General features: G+C 43.2%; 1 protein-coding gene across 2 annotated transcripts in view; it reads left to right on the top strand.

The window, feature by feature from the left end:
- ESYT2 (extended synaptotagmin 2) overlaps window positions 1-24259 on the top strand; it is a 542370-nt gene that overhangs the window by 299268 nt on the left and 218843 nt on the right. For both annotated transcript variants that reach the window (XM_069211166.1, XM_069211165.1), the window contains exon 5: window positions 18692-18764. In XM_069211166.1, the coding sequence (XP_069067267.1) occupies window positions 18692-18764 (73 nt within the window). The remainder of the gene's footprint in view (window positions 1-18691; window positions 18765-24259) is intronic.

Below are 24259 nucleotides of genomic sequence, written 5' to 3'. Positions count from 1 at the left end.
ATGGATCCATGACTGATTCTGTCTGATAGCCTTCTACTTTTGATATTATCCAAGAATCATCTGTAATCCATTAGAAAAAGAAGAACGTAACATAATGAGAACAGAATGCGTCCCTCGCATCCGCCGCTCCATGGCGGGTGGGAGGTCCTTCTCCTTCCTGGCAGCCAAGACCTGGAACACCCTCCCCACCAGCCTCAGGACCACCCAGGACCACTCCGCATTCCGGAGACTCCTCAAAACCTGGCTTTTCGAGCAGCAGTAACCCCCCCCATCCCCCTAGCGCCTTGAGACCCGCACGGGTGAGTAGCGCGCTTTATAAATGTTAATGATTTGATTTGATTAATCTCTTGCCATTGATTTACAAACCATTTTAGTCTTCCCTCAACTGCTTGCTGGATAAAACCAAAATCTGTCCTCATACTCACCTTGATTTGTGGCTGAATCAAGACCTTGACCTCTTGCTCTGGAACCTCTAATTCTGCCTCCTCTCCCTTTTCTGGGATAAAAATTAGTGGATTGTTTATGAAATCCGGCATTCTGATATCCACTCTGATACCCTGCATTTTGAAACTTATGAAATCCCCGGCCCGGAGGGTGCCCTCTCCTCCCGGCCCATCTATAAAAACTGTTCCCAGAAAAAACTTTTTTTCATGGAAGATTGCGCTGTATCAAAGCTCATAAATGTTTGAACATATTTACCAATACTTTCAACCTTTCCTTCCCCAAATAGAAGGCCTTTTGGCTTGTCTCATGTTTCTTTAACAGCAAAATCACTCGGTTTCAGATTTTTGCGCATTAGGATGGTCTTCTGCCGTTCAGCAAGTAAACTAGTGTTGGCATTTCCATTAAAACATATAGACCTTTGGGACCAACCTCTCAACAATTGTATATTTTTATCCAATCCCTTTATGAAGGCTTCCTCTACTAAATCAAAATGTCTTGCCATAGGGCCCAGAATATCTAAAACTATGTCCTGACATGACCTGAGGGATTTCTCCAGACCATTCTTAGGGTCTTTCCCCAGCAAAAATAAGTAAGTAATCCTCTCTGGGTCTAAATTAGGAGTCAACGTAACCTTGTCATCAATTAGTGATTGAGAGCATTCTGTTCTCATTATGTTACGTTCTTCTTTTTCTAATGGATTCCTCAACCACAATTTATTATATTCAACGACATGAGGAAGCGGTTAGGGTGTTTTTAATTCTCGAGGATCAAATAATTTCTCACCCTTCGGATCTGTTATTATACTTTTATTATTCTCTTTCTGTATGTGAGTCTCATTGACATCTTCATATAAATTTCCATATAATTCAAATTCAAATTATATTCATCATCCTCTTGTCTATAATCAGACCTCTCAATTGCAGTGCTTGACTGCCCATCTTGTATGTCGTTTAAGATATCAAATCTTTTTGGGTTGCTATGAACTCCTTTCTCTGAACTATCTGAATGCATTATTTTCTTTAAACACTTTCCTCCTGGACCCCTTTGCTCTTCTTCTTTAACTTCAGATAAGGAAAAATAGTAATCTCATTCAAATGTTTCCCTGACCTTTTATTTTTTATGGTTTAAATCTTTTTAATATTATTGGGTTCAATACTACATCATCCATCTACTTCCACTGGCCGGTGGGAAAGCATTCCAATGCAAATTGTATCATAACTAGTGAACTACAGGCCTATAAACAGAGAAAGGGAAGTAAAAGTTGTGAGCTATGTGTAGTGTCATTTCATTAGTGACAACGGTGAGCATTGGGTGAGGTAGCTAGAAGGGAATCAAGCGGTGCATCTTGTCTGAGTGGTCGTGTGTTAATAGGTTACGTAGCGGAGTGAGCCTGCTGAATAAGACTGAGGACTCGCAAATACCTTGGGCAGGTCTGCTCCCGGAATTCCTCAGAAAGGTATTGAATGCATAGTCTCCACATCTTTTCAAACTGCTACAGGTTGTTAGTCACCACAGCCATCAGTTTCTTCATCCCCAAGTTATCCCACAGTTTGTATAGCCAGTCTATCTTGGAGAGGGTCGCCTGTGAGCCCCATCGGGCAAGCAGAGCTTCCTTGGCGCCCCCTATTGCTATCAGTGATAGCTCATCCTTTACCAGATGTGAGGGGGTAAATTAGGGGATTTGGAAGGCCCAATAGGACATAAACAGAGAATCTGGGAATCTCTGTATCATAAATGGTGCCAACCACTGTCAACACCTCTGTCCAGTAAAGGGTAATTTTAGGGCATGACCAAAGGAGGTGAGTGAGTGTGCCTACCTGGCCACAGCTTCGCCAGCAGGAGTTGTCGATACCTTTAGACCATTTGGCTACTCAAGATGGGGTTTAGTACCAGTAATGTGCTATTTTAAGAAACTTCTCTTTACTGGAGGTGCTGAAAGTGGAGGTGTGAGCCATGCAAAGAATATCATTCCATTCCTTAGCTGAGAAAGGACATTACCATTCCTCCTCCCATCTGTGCTGCACCTTGGTTTTTCGCAACAGTGCAGGCTTATTTAGAAATGCATAAATGTCAGACCAAAGGCGCCTATCGGATGAGCGGGTGAGCAGCCATTTCTCAAACTGTGTAAGGGGGCGGGTTGCATGCATTCAGATCTGTGGCTGAGTAATCAAGTGGCAGATAGCTAGATATTGCCAGTATGCTGAAGGCTGGATGCCAAGGGCAGCCCGTATGCGAGAGAAGTCTATAATACCCTCTCCATCAAAAAAATCCCCTATGCGTTTGCAGTTGGCTTCTTGCCACTGTGCAAAGGCAGAACCATGTAATGCAGGTGGAAAATCAGGGTTTCCCATTATCAGGGTTTGTGGGGAAACAGAAGTGGACATCCCCTGCTCAGTCTGGACCCTGTCCCTGGTTCCCGGTTCCCACCGTGGCATACAGGATCGGGGCGACATACACCCCTACCTGGCGGTGCTATTTCGGAAGCTATGACACCTCTTCTAAATGAGGACCCCTGCCACTACCTGATCGATGAAGCACCAGTGTTTTTCCAAACAAGATCGTGACCACTCCACAACATATCTCCGTTGAGCAGCTTGGTTGTAGCGTGCCGGGTTAATGGCACCCAGTCCCCCCGCTGCTTGAGGTACCTAGGTTTGGCTTTGCATCATCGTGCCCTTTTCCCTTCTCATATGAAGTCCTCCAGGAGGTGCTGCATTTTGTTGAGTATCTGGGGGTGGAGAGGGAGTGGTAAAGTTTTCATTATGTATAGTATTGTAGCCAGCAGCGTTACCTTCACTGCCGCCAGCTGTCCCAGCCAGTAGAAACTGTGGTGTCACCAGTTAGGTCAGCACGAGAAGTTTTTCAGGATCCCGGTATAATTGAAGCCGACCATGCGTCAGATGGTAGGTTAGAATTGCAGGCCTAAGTATGCTATCCCTTGGGAGGACCAAGAAAATGGGAACTTAATTTCAAGAAGTGCTTGTTCCTGCTTTGAGATTAGAAATATTTAATTAAGGCTGTGAACTTTTGCAAGTTAGTTTTAAAGCCAGTGGCACTACTGAACTTATGGACTTCGTGCACCATTGCAGGTACCGAGGTTCTCGGGTTGGACAACACCAGCAAGACATCATCCGTGTATAATGCTGCCTTATGTTCTGTGCCACCCATGGGTATTCCAGATATACATGGGTTTCCCCGGATCCGCTCAGCACAAGGCTCCAAATAGAGAGCAAAGAGCAAAAGGGGTAGTGAACACCCCTGCCGTGTGCCCCTGCAGACCTTGAAGGGTCAAGACATAGGGCCATTTACTCTCACTACCGCTTTCGGGGAGGCATAATTACAAAGAATCCATTGTTGGAATCAGGGTCCAAGTTCCAGGTGCCCCAACACCAACCGGATGTAGGGCCAGTGCAAGCGGTCGAAGACCTTTCCGGCATCAATTGACTAAAGAAGGGCTGGGATGTCCACATGCCGTGTCTTGTCCAAAAGATGGAAGATACACTTAGTGTTGTCACTGCATCTCCTTTCGGGGATAAATCTGGTTTGGTCGGGATCAACTAAGCCCTGCATATAGGGGACAAGACAGTGTGCCAAAATCCCGGTGAAGATCTTAACGTCTACATTTAATAAGAAGATGGGGCAATAGGAAGAACAATATCTAGGATCTTTGCCCAGTTCAGGCAACACTGTGATCAAGGCCTGTTGCTTGGTGTCTGTAAGTGTGCCCATCAGACTAAATTAGTTATTTAAACGCTCCAGAATAGGGGCCAACACGGTCCCGAATATTTTGTAGAAGTCAGGGCCACAGCTGTCTAGGCCTAGGAAGGCATTGAATGGCCATCAAAACTTCGTTAACTGTGATATCTCGGACCAACAAGGAGTTTTCCCCATGCGGGATCGTCTCCCCTGGGGCATGAGCCAGATAGGCCACAGCCTCTGCCTCCCCCAGCTTCTCTGCTGAATATAATTCGGCGTAGTATTGCTCAAAGTTGCGTACTATTTGGATGTCACACAGATATGCTGCTTGGTCAGATCCTTTGCTCTCTTCCGCCCTATTCTTGGTTGCTGAAGAGCACAGTCTGTGAGCTAGAAGGCGTCCCACTGTGTTCCCTCCTGCATATAACCTCTGTTTAGAGCGCAGCATCGCATCCACTGCTCTGTCCATATCTAACACCTTTAGTTGTTTTCGTGCTGCAGTGAGTTGACGTTGTGCCGTCCGTCAATGAGCTTGTGCTTGTATGTATTTCTTTTAGGACCTTTACTGTTGACTCTAAGTGAGAGCAGGTGGTTTGCCTATCTTTATTAAGGCGTGCTGCTGTTGCTATAAAATGCCCCCATATGACAGCCTTTAAACTGTCCCACAGGAGCCCAATAGGAGTATTTAGCATGTCTTTCGTGGCTAGGAAGGAGTCGATAGCTGCGGAAATTTCGGCAACCTTCGCCTCACATGTCAGTAGTTCAGAATTTAGATGCCAGGTATGGGAGGATCCGCTCAGGTAGGGAGGATGCATTTTAATGTGAGCAGGGAATGGTCAGAGAGAGCAGCTGCGCTTATTTCTATAGATTTCATAGCTTGTGTGATGTGTGGGGTAGTAAGAAAGAGATCAATTCTAGCCTACATCTGATGAGAGGCGGAGAAAAAGGCATATATTCTTTAGTTGTGAGGTATTTTACATGCCATATGTTCACCAACCCCAGATTGTCCAGCCATTGCTTACACACCAGTGTGAGAGCCCCAGTTTGCCTGGTGCGCTGAGCAGATCTGTCCAGTGTTGTGTCCGGGACAACATTGAAGTCCCCGCCTATAATGATGTCTGAATCAGGTGTGTGGACGGCCCTGCCTATAGCTTCCCCAAGGAAGGTTTCCTGGTCCTCATTTGGGGCATATAGGTCTGCTTCTGTGTAGGATTGTCCCTGTATGTCGATTCTTAATGATAATAGGCACCGTGCTATGTCAATCTGTTTGCATCACATTCCCAGTGAAGTGAGAGGCTAGCAAAATTACCATCCCTGCTTTCTTCTTTGGGCCCCATGAAAAGTATTGGCGGTTGAACCATCTGGAGCGTAATTGCTTCCAATCGGCTTTTAGAGGATGGGTTTCTTGTATGAGACAAATATCGCATCTAGCATCCCTGAGAAGCATTAACAATGCTAGACGTTTCACTGGTGAATTTAGGCCTCTGACATTCAGGCTAAGGATGGTAAACAGTAAGTGATGTATCAGAAGGAGTCCTGAGAGGCAAGAGTCGGTGTATTTCTTGGTATGTCGCCAGGATAGCAGAATAGAATGTACTGGCCACTGTGCATATGTATTGTAAATAGATCATATAGAAAGTGGAAACAATTAAACAAATATAACTTGTGGAACCACAATAATCCCCTCCTGGGAATCCAGCCTCCAAACTACAGGGTCCATGTCAATGATTGCACCAACCACGATCTGCCATCATGGTGGGATTGAGGAGCTCTGCCACCCAATGAATATGTCCATGTATATCTGTTGGTATGTGTTGATCTCTGGATCTGACTGCATCTAGCGTCTGCAAGGGACTTCGAGAGGTCACCTATCCAAAGACTGCCCGGGGCAAAGTCTGTGGCCCCTCCGGAGCAGAGTTTCATTGTTTGCTATCTGGTTCAGAGGTGCTGTGTCTGCAGTGTAGGTGTCAGAGCAGTGCTTCTCGGCCCTCCCAACTCTCCAACTTTGATGGCTTAGGGAGCTTTTTCCTGGAAGAGCAGGTTGATCTCTTTATTTTCGGTGGAAGGAAGGCCAGGCTTTGATGTGGTAATACCTCAGGTGTTTCTTCTGGGAGATTGGTTAACAGGGTACAGGCTTCAGACATTGTGAGGATGATCCGGGTTTCATTGTCTCATACAAGTTGGAGGTGGAAGGGGTGTCTCTACTTACAGCGTATGCCCTTGGCTCACAGAAATTCTGTCAGTGGCCGGAGTGCTTTGTGGAGTTGAAGTGTTATTAAGGATAAGTCTTGAAAAAGTCCTACCTTTGTGCCTTCAAATCTGATGATGTTGTGCTCCCTCACTGCATTCATAATGGCTTCTTTTTGTTTATAATAGTGAAGGCAGGTGAGTATGTCTTGGGGTTGACCCAGAGAGCTAGCAGGCGGCCGTGCCCTGTAAATACGGTTGAGTACATTGTCCTGTCCTGCTAGTTCAGGTGGAACATGCCGGAATAGGCGTGTGGCATATTCTTCCAGCAGTCCAGGCACTGCCCATATAGGGACTCCTTTGATGTGAATGTTGGATCTCTGCGAGCGATTTCCCATATCTTCAAGTTGGTAGCATAGTTCCACATTGGCATCTTAGTTCCACCAGTTCTTTGTTATGGGTCTCAAGCTCCTTTTCCCATGCATCACTGGAGCGTTCTATGGTGTCCACTCTGTCTCAGATCCTCTATGTCTCGCCACAGGCCCTTAACTTCGGCTGCTATTTTGCACTTTAGTTCTGCTATGTCTTCACGTAACGTCCCAAGTAAGCTCTCCAGAAAAGCCTTCGTGATCAGGGTTTCATCATCGCGAGCCCCCCTTATTGCCCATTCCTCTGCTGCTGTCTTCCTAGATTGCTTAGAGAAATGGTCTTTCAGTGAGGCCTCTTTTTTTGCATGTTTGAGTAGCCATGGACGGTAACGGAGATGTGGTGTGTCCGATCCCGTCAGCGCAGGGTGCCCTTGTCCTCCGCTCTTCCAAAGCAGGGGCCCAGGCGTATATCCGAGGGGGACGTCCGCAGGTCAGTCCCTGATCACTGACGGTGGCTGGCTGGATTTGTTGGGCCACCACCATTAGCGCCACAGTCCAACTGACCAGCCGGTACCCCGGCAGGCTCGCCCCCATGTGCGCCGAGACCCGACTGACCAGCAGGCCTGGCCCCAATTGTAGGTTGCTATTGCTTCAAGTCCCCAGGCCTAAGCTGCAAGGCCTAAGCATGACGCAGTCCCAGGGACTCAGGGGCCAATTGAGAGGGCCTGCAGTGTCCAGTGTCTAGTCGTTGTCCTCACTTTGCACCCCTGATCTCAGCTAGATCACCTGTATTCAGTTTCTTGTGCTGCTCCACTAGGGCGGGCGCCGCTCGTGCAGGGGGCCGCAGCATCCTCTGGGCCTCTACACGCTCTCCCTTCCAAGGGCAAGCCTTGCATTAAGTGGCCTGTCCCGGCGGTGCAACTTCCATCTCCTCACCTCTTCATGCACCATGCGCCTCGCAGCACTGGGAGGAATGCAATGTGCTTACCTCAGGACAGCAGTTCGCCTGGCGGCAGCGTGGGTCTTCTCAGATCCCCCTAACGATCCAAGCACGATGGCTCCACTCACTGCCAGCTCATCTCGGCAGACCAGGACGATCGGCAGCCCCGCTCTGCCCCAGGGTCTACCGCCACACCATTTTGTGGACGTCACGGACCCTCAGTGTGTGTCTCGGTGTGTGGTCTGCCCGCTCCGCTCCTGGTTCATAGCCTGCAGTAGCAGCGGTGGGCTGCTAGTGCCGAACTATGGCCCCTGGACCTCCAGGGGGTACGGCAACATCCTCTGGCTCGGTCAGCTGTGGCGGAGTGCCGCAAAAGTGCTTCTACTAGGATTCCATTTTGGACAAACCCCCACCTTTTATTTTTTTAAACTTCTTTCACAGTTTCTTTAACTGAAACTTGCAGTTCCTGAGAAATTATCTTACAGATAATATCCTCCTCTGACATCTGAGAATCAGTCTCTGACATTATGGCCCAGGTTTTGATTCCCTTATGAAAGATTTCCTCAATTTATATTTTAATTTTAGTTATTGTAAAACATTAAACTTTGCTTACCTGTTTAACTTATTGACTCAGTATGCGATTGTTTCTCAAGCCTCAACCATCTGCGAACACTCATCAGCATAAACAAAATACAGCTGACAGAGATACCGAGTATTCGCTCATACAGCAAGTGTCCACTTGAACAAGTGAAAAACAAAGCCTAATTTCTCAAGAGAGAATACCAGGCATCAAACAGAGCTCAAAGCGCTCCCATTAGTTCATGCAATGCGTCACCCTCATCCAAGATGGCGGCACTTTGCGTGTAGCGTCCTAGGATTCAGAAAGATCTTTGAGGAAGCTCGAGTTAAGGACATGAGATGGGAGCCTAATCTTAACACCAAGTTAATGTTTAGTATAACCAAACAAAAATCTTTCCCATCTTAATTGCTTTAAATTTCTATATAAACCCTCAGTTAGTGGTGACAAACAGCTAAATATCAATCTGTTGTTCAATAAATACATTTAGTATTATTTAAAAAATGGATCAAGTACGATAAGACAAAACTATAAACCCATAAATTGGGTTTGTACAACACATACACAATATATACAGTAAAGATCAAACTAATAAAAATATATTCTACAAAAAAGTAATAATAGTACAGAATACGTATCTGCTGAGAGGCAGCAAACAAAAGAGGAAGAAAATGGAGACTTAAGAGATTTATATGGACTGAGGGATTCGATTTTATTGTGATGTAGTTGTGTTCTACTTTGGTGCTTTCAATATGAAGCTCAGAGGGAGCGAATACAAGGTTTATGCATAATGCTAGCCTCCTGTCTTGCCATAAAATTAAAAGCATGGGATCAACTACATACAAGATTAAAATTACCTACAGGACAGCTGTGAGTGATTTTATTCTGGTTACCTATGGTAATAGTAAAAGAAAGACTTGGGGCCTGCAGAGGATTCTCATTTTCCCGGACAGCATGTTTCAGCCGCATGGATCAAGCCTCATGTGAGGTCTATGGCTTTCTTCATCATCTCTGTCCCTATTCTGTACCTACCTTCGCTCTAGTCACCATAGAACTATGCATTTACTAACGTAGGTGAGTAGTGCAAGTGCATGTGTCTCACACACACAACATATATAGCTAGAATAATCACTGTTTATCGTTAGCTCGTATTCGAGATGTTATTTGTTGAATAATGCCATTTGAGTTCACAACAACATGGTAGTGTATAAAGGGTACACTGTAGAACGCCATACAAGAGACACCCGTGAAATTCCAAACTAAAAGTGTCATACACACAGTGCTCGTCATAGATGATTATTTTTTGAGGGGAGAATGGCCCCATGGGAGGGACACTGTGGAAGCCTCTGCAATCACATTCTGATATGTAAACATACATTTTGTTTGAGAATGGTGTGTAAAAGGGATGAAATTAGGCTGTTTGCAAAGGAAGGGTTTTCTTACCTTACCAAGAGGAGTACCTGGTTGTGCAAACATAATTCGTTTGGTGAGACAGCCATAGAAAAACTGCTCTGCTACTTGGCTAGTTTTAGCAGCCACACTGTAGCTGCATGCTTGGATAACGAGCGGTGCCGGCTAGACTCTCTTAGCCTTCCTGATGAGGTTGCAGTCGTCATCTTGGCTGCCCAGAAGCCTGCCACTAAATCCATCTACACAGGTTACTGGAATTGTTTTGTGCAGTGGTGTCCATCAGAAGGTATTGATCCTTTTAAATCTGCCCTGTTCAACGTCTTGAGGTTTTGATTGTCCTTTGCACAGCAGGATTTAGCAGTGGCTACGTCTGTTGGCTTGCTTACCAGTTCTGTCTACATTTATGTGCCTCCCTTATCAACCTTCCCTGTTATAGTTGCCACTATTGGCATGTTTTCTGAAAGGTATTCTTTACTCGTTCCCTCCTATTCCGTTCTTTGTGCCTTAGTGGGCATTGAATTGTGTTTTGACTTTCTTGATGACATCCCCATTCGAGCCAATTTGTAGTTGAAGGTTTGGCTTCTGTCTCTGAAAACAGTTCTGTTAGTGGAGATTACTTCTGCTCTCAGGATTGGACAACTTCTGGACCTTTTGAGATCACGTTTGACCTTTTACAGTTTTCTATATGGATAGGTTAGTTCTTCACACCTCTGCCCATCCTTCTTACTCATAGTGGTTTTGTACTTTTCTTATGGCCAGTCTGTCACCCATCCAACTTTTTGGCCCCTCTACATCCTGCCCGGGTGGGGGGAGGACACAACTGCATAGACTGCACTCCAGGTTGGCAGTATCTACTACATTGACAGCACTTGACTGAACAGAGCCAACAACCAGCCCTTTGTAGGCTTTGCTGGAGCTAGGAAGGACAAGTGACCAGACCCCCCCGTTTCATCTTGGGTTATCCTCTGTATCAAAGTCTGGCCAAGAAATATCCTCCATAGGGTATTTGTGCTCATTCCATCAGGACTTTGTTTTTTTCTATGGCCCTTTTGAGAGGTGTACTAGTTTCTGACATCTGCTAAGCAGCTACATGATCATCCGTGCATACTTTTTCAATATACTACCCCATACATCTCAGGCAGGTAGTGATAGGTTCTTTGTCTGAGCGATGTTGCATGATTCCCTTGAATAACCAGTACAGTTCAAACCACCTCCCAGGGAGGTACTACTTTGGGAGTTATTCTTAAGGTGAGAAATCTGTGGGAGGATATATTTGTGAGAAGAAAAAATTACTTACCTTCTCAAATGATTTTTCTGCTGGATATATAACCTTTCTGCAAATTCTTCACCTTACTTCCTCCTCTCTGATGAGCCTGTTACCTTCGTTAATAAGATCCCATGATATCCACATGTATTGTGTGCTCGATTTGGTGCTATTATGGCATTCTTGGGTCCTCTCTGAACACCTCAATGAAAAGTGAAAACAAATTCAGTAACTAATGTTAGGACATCGATTGATGCATAATATGTTCAGGGATGTCACGGCTGGAAGCGGAGTCACTGCTGGAGTTGTGTAGTGCCACTTCTCAGCACGAGAGAGTGGAGAAATGTTTTATGGACGAGACTTGCAATGGGATTTTTATAAATTAAGAAATCTGTTAATTTTGAAACCTAATCTTGATTTTCTTCCAAGAGTAGCATCAGTGGCTTGTGTTGATCACAATATTATGTTATCTGTGGGGTTCCTTTCTCCTTCTTCCTGAGAACAGGTTCTTTTGAGGAAATTCAGGTGCAGGTACCTCCCAGAGGAACCATATTGTCAACCCACCCTGTTAGAAATTGGCTTTCTAGATGGCAGAGGTTAGTACCTTATCCAAGTAGGGACCACAATCTTAGTCAGGGTAAGTCAGATACACCACCTAAATTAACATGTGCTCTCCCTATGGTAGCTTTGCACGGAGCACTCAGGCTTAACTTAAGAGGCAATGTGTAAAGTATTTGTGCAACACTGAATTGCAGTAACACAGAGAAGGACACCACAAAAAGATTCCACACCAGTTTAGATGCATTCAGAATGTTTATCTGAGTAAAACAAGACCAAAGCGACAAAAAATCCAATCAGTAGAAGTTGAGATATGATTTTTTTTAAAGAATAAACTAAAAGTAGAGCTTGGAAGTCACTAGTCGTCAAAAGGATACTTGAGGTCACGAGGGACTGGTGCAGATCCAAAGTTCAGACTGGCTGCAGTGGACGGTAGGACGGTACAGAGCCCTTGCACGGTCCGCTGAAACAATGCCTTGATTGGAGCAAGTGTCTAAGTTGAGGACCAAATACAAAGGTGATGCTTCAATATTTTCCATGCAGTTGGTTCTGCGTCATCGGCATGCCTCGAAGTCTGATCTCACATTGACACCCAACTCTGTTGACATTAATGTGATGCGTTGTCGGTGAGATGTGCAGAGGGTTGTCATCGAGCCACGCAGGCTGTGGATCTGCTGTCGTCGAGCAGCCTCTGCGTCAGAGGAGCGATGTGCCGAGTTCTCTCACGCAGTCGGGTCGATGCACCAGTTTTTGCAGAAAACAGCTGCAGAACCCACTTCTGAGGGCTGGAGGAAGCACCTTGGACAGGGTAGAACTCACAGATGGCAGAGTTCAGCACCACCAGGAGATTTGCAGGCAGTCTTTGATGTCCTTGAGACTGCAGGAGAACAGGGGGCAAGCCAGCAAACCCTTGGAGAATGGATGTAGAGAACAGGTCCTGTCCTTCTCACTCGGGTAAGAGGCAGCAGGCCAACACAGCAAAGCAAGTAGCATAGTGGCAGTCCCTCCTGATAGCACAGCAGTACTTCTCCCTGCCTTGGTTCCAGTAGAGTTCTGATTTGGTGGGTTTTGGGGTCCAGTACTTATACCCAGTTGAGCCTTTGAAGTAGGGGAGACTCCAAAGAGAGGCCTTTGAAGTGCACAAGGTCCCGGCCCTTCCCTCCCTGGCTCCAGACACTCTCCAGGGGGGTATGCAGACCTTTGTATAGGGAGAAGCACAGCCCTTTTCCGGTTTAAGTGTCAGCTCCTCACTCCCATCTAGTCCAGGAAGACCAATAAGCCAGATGATGGGCCATCAGGATGCAAATGTCACACCCAAACTCCCTTTGTGTGTGACTGTCTAGAGGGAATGCTAAAAGCCCAGCTGTCATCCACACCAGGCGTGTATTCAGAGACAGGCAGAGGCACAGAAAGGTTAAAGGAAGAAAATGCCAACTTTCGAACTTACAATTTAAATTTCTACTCACAATGAGTTGTGATTTTAAATTGTTAGTCCAGAGACCCAAAACTCCAAATTTCTATCTTTTCCCTATCAGAAGTTACACTTAAAGGTTGTTCAAGGTGTAACCCCAATGTTAACCTATGGGAGTGATAGGTCTTGCAGTAGTGAAAAACAGATTTAGGAGCTTTTCAGTACCAGGGCATGTTATACATAAAGGTAGATTCCCAACTTTTGAAATACACTGCACCCTGCCCTTGGGCCTAACCAGGGCCTACCTTCGGGGTGACTTATATGTAATAAAACAGAAGGTCTGGGCCTGGCAATTGAGTGCACCTAACAGGTCGTAATTGCAGTTTTAAAAGTGCACACACAGGCTGTGCAGTGGCAGGCCTGAAACATGTTTAGAGGATACTGTAGTCGGTGGCACAATTAGTGCTGCAGGCCCTCAAGTGGCATTGAATTATCAGGACCTGTGCCTAGATAGTGCTCTTTACTAGAGGCTTAAAAGTAAATTCAATGTCAATTGTGGATAAGCCAGTGTTACCATGTTTAGAGTACAGGGCATCTGCACTTAAGCACTGGTCAGCAGTGGTAAAGTGCCCAGAATCCTAAAGCCAGCAAACATAAGGTCAGAAAAGCAGGAGGTCAGAGGGCAAAAAGTTGGGGGAAACCACACCAAGAATGCCAGGTCGAACACACCCTTTTTGACATCACTCAGTCAAAGCACATTTAATTGAGGAGCGTAGTCCGAAGCTGAGCAATGAAACCTCTGTGCACCATTTAGGCTGTTATGAGAATGCAATTTTATAAAAGAGTAATTGTGAATGATCAGTTATAGGCCTTTCTAATTGTTTATTATCTGAATACTTAGCAAGAATGTTGGACAATAGAATGTTTAAGTTGTTATGGTTCTTGGTGGGAAGACTGGAATACGAACGTTAGAGATGAAGTGGTGACAGTTGGTCAGAGCAGCAGTTATGCTGGCTGCTAGCTGGGACCGCTCTCTATATTAGAAAATGATATTACAGAATAAATAGCCAGTCTACCCTTACCACTCATAATTAGTCTTAATATTAGCGACGAGGATCGTTGAGAGCGGAGTCAGGGTGAGCAGTGGATGTTGGTGAATTTATCAGCTTCTGTAAGGAATTGGAATTGTGTCCTAGCTGTCACGGTATGTAGCCAGTTTAAAGGAGCTGCGGATTCAGTGATCGAGGTGGAGTTGCTACCACATTTTCAGATGTGCGATGGATGTTGGAGAAGGAGTTGATAGGTTGGCCAGCAGTAGGTGACGTCATGTCTGCGCAGTTGCAGCAGCCTTGTTGGTTGTATCTGAGAGTAAATTATGAGCGCAGGCACATCCTAGTTGATGATCGTGTTACTACATCAGTGATAGCGTCAGCACATGAGAGTGCGGGTGCATTCTACTCGACAGCTGTTATGTGCCCACACTATTTGTTGGCTGTGTCACCAAGTCAGCGTTAGCGACCGCGCTTTGTGAGTGCAGGTGCATTCTACTTGACAGCTTGTCACTACATTAGCAACGTCCAAAAAGCCATTTTTGGTAGTGAAAATTAATCGTGAGTTTGGGCAATTCTAGTTGACGTTATCATTGGCTCATTTTGCACATTATCCAAGGAGTGTGCAGTCAGTTTCATAAATACATCAGCACAAGTTCATAAGTACATTTTTCTAATCTGTTACTCCATCATTGTCTGGTAATTACCGGTGTATTCATTTGCCTGACCTGGCTACCGTATCGGCTAAAACAGGTATTCTGCTTATTGAGGGGAAGCTAGTTATTCAAACTAGGCAACATGGCAAGTTCTCGTCATATACATTACTCTTACTTTGTGAGTACTTTAGTGTATCCAGTAGAGTGGTTTGGCGACCAGTAATTAACACACCAATTCCATACTTTATTCATAGCTCTGGGAGCATTATACAATTTTAACATGGTACATGGAAAATGTTGCCTCATAAACTGTACTGGTACTTTGAGAGTACTTAATCCAGTAGTGTATCCAGTTGTGTGCTGAGTTGACCGGTGATTGGCACACCACAATAACTGTTATTTGTAGTTATTTATGATGCATAATATTATTGTACTTGTGTGATGTTTAATGCAGATTTTAATTTGTCAGTGAGCTAAGTGTGAAATTGCTAGCATACAGCCACCACTGTTTTTCCTAGTGGAAGTTGGAAAACCACCTATACAATCGGAGTTGTGGCTCGATTTATTTGGAGCGTATGTTGAGGTGCTGAAATATGGCAAATTTATTCCAGAGATACAGCTGTCTTTACTAAAACGTAGATTGGATGCCACAGGATTGAAGGAGCTAAATAATTTACCTTCCTTAGAGAATATGGGGAATGCAGATGTTCACCAATGTGCTGTCAAGCAATTGCATGAGAGGTATGGTAGAAAGATTAACATGGTAATGGAACATTATAAATTCTATTCTAGAGAACAGAAAGAAGAAGACACAATAGATTAATACATGGCTGCCTTACGTGACGTGCGTTTGAGTAAATGGCATATGATCAAGTGCTAAGAGATCAATTATTAATGAAAACCAAATCCAAGAAGATTCTGACGAAGCTATAGTCAACTAGGCAATTGTCATTTAAAACAGCAGATGAAGTTGCAAGAACTATTGAGGTGACTGAAAAATGTATACAGGTGGTGAGAATGGAGAACAAGAGCGATTTAATGGTGTGTGCTGTTGGGAGTGGAAAAATTGCAAAGAGAAAGGGAAAAATTGGGATGTGATGCGTTGCAAGTGGACCTATTAACAAGAGTGAACCGAATAGTAATCCCAAGGGAATGTTATGTTACAGATGCGGATCTAGTAATCACCTGGATAATTCAAAAACATGTCCAGCTGTTAGCAAGGTATGCAGCACATGTAAGAAAAAGAGCACTTTAGTCAGGTATGCAAGAGCCCTCAAGTGGCTCAAGTGCAAGAGTATTGGGAGGAAATTTAATTTTGTTGCTTAAGATGTGAGGAAGGATGAGTACAGTTTGCAAGGTGTTGTTTTTAGTATCCAGAAAGAGGGTAGTGAGAAGAGAGGAATGAGAGTATTCAGTTGTGTGTTGAATTTTGATGGTGTGCAGGTAGAAGCTATGGTGGACTCCAGCATTGTACACCATAATTGGCAAGAAATTGTTTGAGCAACTGTGGCCGGTAAGGGAATTGAAGACTAACATTATAAAACCTGGTAGTTATTTGGGTTACAGAATTTGATATAAGAGTAATTATGAACAATCAATTATAGGCATTTTAATTGTTTATTATCTAAGTACTTATCAAGAGTGTCTGGCATTTCTAATTGGTCAATTCCAAAAGAAATGTATTTCAGACTAACATGTAATTTAGACCCCGAACACTACTTCAGAATTCTCTGCAGTTGGTATTTGCACCCATTTCTATACGTATGCCTATCAGTGGTTTGCATTTTACACATACTTTTGTTACCAGCGTTTCACAGCTGGTAACAGCAATTATTACTCAAGCATTGGCAAAACCAAAAGATCTGGTGTTGACCGCCAGCCTTCTGGAAAATATTTTGTTTTGACTTGGTTTTTGCAAAACTTTATAATTTAGAAATATGCTGGGCCCGCATCAGTCTGGGAAAAGTTTTGCTACACGCAAAAAAAAGTACTTGGTTGTAAAAAACACACATTACCTCTGGGCTCCCTGGCACAGAAGGGAACTGCTTTGTGTGTGGCTGTGATCGGTGTGAACAGGCTGCATGCATTAACTGGTAGTGAAGTCAGCCAGTGGCTGAAATGGACTGATGCATTGCCCCTTGAAAGATGCCCGGGTTGGGGGAAGAAAAATGTGAATGACGCTAACCACAGACTAATGGATGAATTCCGACTGAACCCTCTAAAAGTAACTAGGTTATACACATAATTTTAGTAAAATCAAAATGTCTTGGCTACACAGGTCAAATCAGTATGGCATTAGTTGAAAGAAAGATGGCATGGAAGAAACGGAAAGAAAGAAGAGAAAAAAGGAAAAGAGGAATGGAGGAAGGAAAAAAGAAAGATGGTAGTCCAGAAAGTAAACAAGAAAGAAGGATAGAAACAGAAAGGGTGTAAACAAGAAAAATAGAGAAAAGGGAAGCAAAGAGAACAAAAGAAAGAAAAAGAAAACATGTCAAGAATGAAAGATGGAGAAAGCATGAGAACGAGGGAAGGAAATAGAAAAAAGAAGGAAAGAAAGAACGAGAATGAAAGAAGAAATGAAATAAATTAGGGAAGACAGAAGGAAGAAAAAAATAAAGAAGGAAGGATAAAAAGAAAAAAGTAAAAAGAGGATAAATTAATATTGAACAGTTTCACATGGATATAATCTGCTTTGCTGTGAAATAGCAGTAGCCAGAAAACAAAACATTCCAAAAGGAATTCACAACAGCATTGTCAGGAGATAAGATCTAATAAAGATGGAGTGTGTGTCGGGTGTGTTCTGCTATCACAAGCTATAAACAGAAACACTACACTAAAGTACTTATAAAGTAACAACAAAGACACTGGTGTTGGAGGGAATAGTTTGTTTTGCGATGTGCTCCTTGTGAGAGAGCAAAATGCAGTCACTCAAAATGAAGTAAACCAGTGGCTTAAGTGGGCTGTCCCACTGCCCCATGCTGTATGCCTTAGTGGGCAGAAGCAAAATGTGAATGACACAAACCAATCGATGAAGAGAGGTGGCTGATTGATCCCAAATGGAAGTATATTAATATTATTATACATATTTTAGTAAAATCAGTATGTCTAGGGTAACTCCAAGACCTAGGTCTTGGAGTTACCCAAGACCTACTGAAAGTACAAAAAGTGTCAGTAACACATAAAAGGTAGTGCAAAATAATTTGAACACGTTGTTGTGCAGTTGTTACACCGAGGTATAAATAAGATCAAAAAGCAAACCCAACATCCGGTGAAAATGTTTTTTTTTTATCGGAGATTTTGGGGCAGTTATGTACACCAGTGGTCGAAACGGTCCAGGTTGAGTAAAGGTTGATGCTATATGCAGCCCACACACAGATGCTATATGCAGCCCACACACAGATGATCCGTTTGCGCTTTTCCAGTAACGTCTTTCGAGGCATAGTTCATTCCGTGGGAAGGTACATTGCAAATCATATTTAGGTATTTCTTTCGAGCTCATAACAAATGCACCACAAAAATGTTATTTATTTGTCAATTACGTCACTATCCCGGCCTTTTTGCAATAGGTTTCCTGTGCGTGTCCATAACAGTGACCGTTGTGCGCACTTTACACTATAGAGTATCTTAATATTTTGATTCCGAGAATCTGACTTTCCTCCTTCGTCCCGTTTGTGATGCAGTATAATTACATCTCCCAAACCAATGGTGGTTCTGTGACAGCTGCACTAATGCTCTGGTAAGACATTTCGCTACCCAGTTAACACTCACCTGTTTCTTTAAAGATTGTAACATTAAATACTTTCATATACATGGATAACTATTGTTCTGTGTCAGTATTTCATTGATTTTGCAAGTAGTGTCACAACATGACAGTGAAATTCTTCAACATAAGATTACGATGCAGATGTTGAAATGTAACTTGGAATAAATGACATTTAAAAATCATGTTATTTTTGGCTTAAGAAAATTCTAAATTAGTAGAATTTCCTGTGAAATTAAGTATTTGCAATAATGTGATGTAATTAATTAATCATGTAAAATAACAATTAGGAGTATTGCCACGAATAGGCAATAAAATGTTGGTTTCTCATGGCCGTCTTTGTCTCACAGATGTTTTCCATTCTTATTTAGCTTTGTAGGCAATTGTGAAATTGATTTGGAAATCAAGAGATACTTTTGCAGAGCCGGCGTGAAGAGCATTCAGGTAAAACCTTTGTACTAAGTCATTCTCTTATGGATAATTCATGATGTTTTCTTTTTAAATTGGCCACAGTCCTGCCACCAACAAAAGAACTGTATATCGCTGTGTGTTTGTTTTTCGTTCGATCATGCTTAAGTACTCATATTGATATTTCATAAGGGTGTGTAGCGCATAGAGTGAGTGCTTTTGTGGTAGTTTGGGCACAAATTACCGTTTTTCTCAAAAGCAGTGGCTCAGTGCCTGTTGTGCTGCACAGTATTTAACCTTTATTTTGTTTGGTTAATGGTTGCCTGGCTCCCTGCCTACATAGTTAAATTACGGCTGCTCTATAGGAAGAACCTGTTTCATCCCAGCTAGTGCTCCCCCCGCACACACACTGTTTAGTTTCTCTCTCCCTCACAGTTGGCATCTTGGGACTAACACTCCACTCCATTCCTGAATCCTGAAACACACACCCCAAGGCATCCTGCTTGGATGGCCAGGTGTAAGAAGGAAGGTTTATAGCGTCTTTCTGGAGCATCTTCAATCTTTGGGTCGCTTATGGCCTAAACCAGACTCCATTCCATTGTTCCCTCATAGATTTCTCCTTCTAACTCTTCTCTCTTTCTTTAATCTATTCGTATTCTGTTTCAGGTTTCACCTATTTCAACTGCTCCAGTGGGTTGACCCTCACACCTTCTCAGAGGAGCTCATAGACCATTTAATAACTGCTAATTGGGTACTCCCCTTAGACTCTCAACTGTGACCCCTATGGTACTCTGCGTTTATAGAGCGGGACACTGATCTGCAAAGAACCACCTATGTGACCTAGAAAGGTCCCATCTCTGGCTGTGATGCAGATGACAGTATGCATGTGATACAGTGGGCTGCCACAATGGGCTGCCAGAAGATTACCTCATGGTGTAGTCCTTTTGTTTTCCTTCTCCAGTGTTTCCTGCAAATCCAGAATTACATCCTTCCATTTTTCTCACATAATTTACAGTGTTTGAAGATGTCGCTGTGCCACACAGAAAGGTAGCCATCCTTCCACAGGACTTCACAGTCTCAAGCACATTGGCAGATGCACCTCCTCTGCCTTGGTGGATCCCATACATCTTTGCCAATGACTCACCTTAAACCCACTGTTGTGGTGCCTATTTAACCTGCTGGGTTAAATAATGCTTCATTGACCCTCTCTTGAATCTAGACACCTTTGTCTAGACCCACTACCTGCATGCAGTGTTTAATTAAATCTGCATAGTTAGCACCCTTGTAATTTCTGGATGATTAAGTATACTCCCTATTGTTATGTCTATTTAATAATTCTCAGTTGCTCTTCACAGCCTCTGGATTGTACCAGCAGACCATCTGTAGTAAACACTTATTTTTTCCTGGTTGAAAATCTCTCCACCTTTGAAATGACTGATGGATCCTCCACTGGGATGCAGGGGGACCCATTCTTATTATACTTGAGTCATACCTTTTTTTCTCATATATTCTGGTTATTAGATATTAGCTAGCATTTAGCCCGAAAGAAAGGGTTATACATAATATTACATCAGTAGTATGTATTTTGCATATGAAGCTCTGCCAATGAAGAGTATAAACGTGCCTCTAACAATACCAACAATATCAACAGATAATGGTACAGTCTCTGTGAATTTCTATAATCATCATTGATACATCACAAGGAATTTGGTCTTGCTTCCCTCAACACACAGTCCCTTCCCCAGGGATTCCCATCAGTGTCGCCTATTCAGCAGTAATTTGTCACCCAACACATAGACCTTCGTGCCCCGGCATGCTCAGTAGCTGAGTTATTCTATAGGTCCTCCTCACCTTGATCCCACTGTTCACCGCAAACCTGAAGTGGCTGCTGTTGACCCTCTGCTCCTTCAGTTGCCCCCTTGTGTGTTAGAGGAAGCTGTGTCTTTAGATTGTGTACCGTGTTCACCTTTCTCACCCCCGACCTGTGTGCATGTTCTCCAGTAGTGTGACCCACATTTCTAGATCCTGCTGTAAGTTATCATCTTAACGACTGAGCTTCATATGTACCTCCTCAGCAAGCGCTCACTCCTCTACATCCCTGCACCACAGCATAATGGAGATGGCCCTTGTACTTAGCTATCCCATGGCCACCCTCCTTTGATAATGAGTCATATCTTTAAAAATCCTGGATATACACCACGCCGCAGATTTACTGAGGCTTTCTGTAAGCAATCGGGTTATTATTTGGTAGTACTGGAAGCCCCAGTCAATTAATAAACTCAATCCTTGTCACTGTGAAACACAAAAGTCACTAAATACAACCGTGCTTATCCATCTGGTAGTTTGGCACAAAAGCAGTCAGGCGTATCATAGAGGCAACATGTAAAGTATCTATGCAGCACTCAAACTATTTTAGAAAAATAGAGTGAATTTTATTCAATAAAATGACACCAAAATCGCAAAACTTCAGTCAGTACCACCATAGATATGACTTGGTTTAGGTAAAAATGGCACCAAAAAACACAAATCACAACCTGGGGTTGTCTGGTCGTGCTGGTCTGGGATATAGTCACAAGTTCAAGCCGGCTATGGTAGAGCATGACTTGTGACACAGAAGAGTTACATTCTCAAGTCCATCTGAGGGGCTGCTGTTCACAGTGACAGGGATCTCAAGGTGGTCGTTGTTGGCATGAGGAGCAGTTTGGGCATCACAGACAGTTGCTGTTGTACTGCAAAGAACCGGTTGTTGCTGTAGTTTCATGTTGACAGTTGTCATGGGCTGTTCATGTGGGCATGAAGAGCAGGTCTCTCTGGAACCCTACGTTGGCATTCGTTGCGGGTAATCACTGTTGGCACAAAGTGCAGGTCTCGTTGGAGCTTTGTGTTAGTGGTCATCGTTGACAGTGTTTTTTCAGCATGAAGAGTCAACATTGCGTTTGCAAGGATCCTAAACCACTATAACTGTTTCCTATCTTTAGGAACCATTTTAACTTGAGAGCCATTGAGCCATGTGATCCTGGACACTGGCAGAAAGACACATTCAGTTAATACAGAAAAATGGCAACTTTCTAAAAGTGGCATTTTCAGAATAGTAAATTATAATTCAACTCTCTCATTAGAGAGGATTCTGAATTACAATTTATTTGAGTGGAAACAGCATTTCTCTATCAGGTCCCAAACTAACGTTATCACTTATTAGGTATGATAAAGTAACCTAGTGTTAGTCTTTGAGAGAGATAGCCTTACGACAGTCAGAATTTGCAAGGCTTAAATACACAAGTCTTACTGTTTAAATACCATGAAACCTGCACTAGGTGTGGTTAGGCCCTACATTATGGGAAACTTAAAAGTATTAAAAAGGAAAGTTGAGGCCAGGCAAACGATTTACTTTTGTCCAAATGGCAATTTTAAACTGTACCAGTGGCTGCAGTGGCAGGCCTAAGACATGTTTTACAGTTTAACTCCAGTGGGTGGCACAATGAGTGCTGCAGTCCCCCAGTAGCAATTAATTTACAGGCCCTGCGTGCATGTAGTATAATATAACAGGGACTTATATGTAAATTAAATGTACCAATCAAGAGTAGCCCCATTTTACCATGTTTGACCGAATAACTACTCATTTCACATTCACCCCTCTAGCTTGGGAGCACCCCATAATGCCCTACAATTTTTATTTATGCTCATGGTGCGAATAGAATGGCACCAGGCTTTTTTTTTTCTTTTAAAATTTGTCAGGGAGCCTGCAGTATGCACAGCATCCCACTAGAGACATTTACTAAAAATTGCAGTATGTCTCCTGGGTCCTTGCATTCGTGACAACAGGAAGGCTTACCATACTTTTTAAAGTACTCCAGGCTGGAGCTGTAGGTTCTTCAGCTGGAGTGTGGGGGCCCTTGTGGTTAGTTCTGTGGATAGATTTTGTGGCTTAAAGAATGTTAAAGAAAGATTCAACACATATTTATGGTTATTTTGAAGAAAAATGCTTCATTATGTTACAGTGCTTCATTGTCGAGATTGTTCATGGAAGTACGTTGGATTATAGTTATTAATACAATCGTATGTTTATGACAAACCCAATAGGTCAGCTTTGTATATGTTGATCTGCCAACCGCTTGATAAAGCCAATAGACACGCTTTTTTATATTTTGGTGTTCTGACCCTTTGACAAACAGTAAGTCTGTCTTATTTAAATAACACATTTTATATTGTTACTTTATGGTAAAGAAAATGTCAGAAATTCACTGTAAAGAATTATAGGTGAAAATGTCAGTGACAAGAAAACATTTCAAGCACAAAACAAACACCAAAATGTATCAGTTACAGTTATCTTAAGTAACTCTATCTCTTGCCCTAAAGTAACTGTGACTCACACCCTTGCCATGCACTGCTTATACAGTTACATATTACATGACTCTTGACGTTCAATGACGGCATCCATAATGCGATTTGAAATGACACCATTGACTGACAATGCATGGCGGGGTGCGAGTTGTAGCTACATTGGGCACACAAGTTATAGTTACTTGAGATAACTATAGGTAGCGAACTGTCAGGGCTGACTGACATTTTCACCTAACTATGACGTTACTTTAAGCTTTTTTTCAGTGTGTATGTTTGTGTGTGTGTGTATATATATATATATATATATATATATATATATATACACACACACACACAAATTCACTGAAAAACACAAAGGTTACAGGGATATTATAGTTAGGTCCGCGTAGTATCCGCTTAATACCATAGAAAGTCAGCAGTTACAGTTATACTTATAGTTATACTTATGTTAAGAAATTATAACTTGTAGTCTAAAGTTACTTAACAGCACAAGTTATAGCTTCTTCAGATAAGTATATCTATAACTGCTGAATTTCTATGGTTTGTGTGGGTAAAATGTAAATCTACCTATAACGTTCCTATAACCTTTGTTTGTTTTTTCAGGTAATTTCTATGTTTTTTTTTAAGTAGTACATAATTTCTGTGCATTAATACAACCACCGCCGTGCACAGCCTGCGTCCAAACCCCCCCCATCCCTACCCAGCATACACTTCGCATTATGCCTTTCACGGCGGAGGTTTGGTATGTGAATGGATGAGGTTTTTTTTCATTGTGTTTCGCATCCGCAGATCCTTCACAAAGTTACACTGGGGGACGTCCTGAGTGCTGTAGTGGACCTGCGGATCGGCCAAAAACAATATTGGGGGCCCCTCTGGGACCCCTCCATGTATCCTATGGAGTCAGGATACGTGTATCCTGAACCCTTATGTGTTTTTCACACTTTATTTTTCCCTACGTGGGGTAAGTGACAAAACCGTGGCCGAAATGTTCCTTTCAGGTTGTGGCCAGCCAATCAAGGCCTTGCTTTTTACCTGGATCTCCCACGGGTGCCGTCCCTAGAAATCTATATTTTTTCCATTAATAACTCTAAAACTATTGAACAGATTTACACCAAATTACAGCAAGCAGTTGCAATGCAATTGGTCTAGCATTTGCCCGAGTTAGAGCTTTTGGCATTGTAAATTCATAA

The sequence above is a fragment of the Pleurodeles waltl genome, chromosome 10 (genome assembly GCF_031143425.1).
Source record: "Pleurodeles waltl isolate 20211129_DDA chromosome 10, aPleWal1.hap1.20221129, whole genome shotgun sequence".
Lineage (NCBI taxonomy): Eukaryota > Metazoa > Chordata > Amphibia > Caudata > Salamandridae > Pleurodeles > Pleurodeles waltl.
This window is presented reverse-complemented; position numbering and strand designations above follow the sequence as displayed.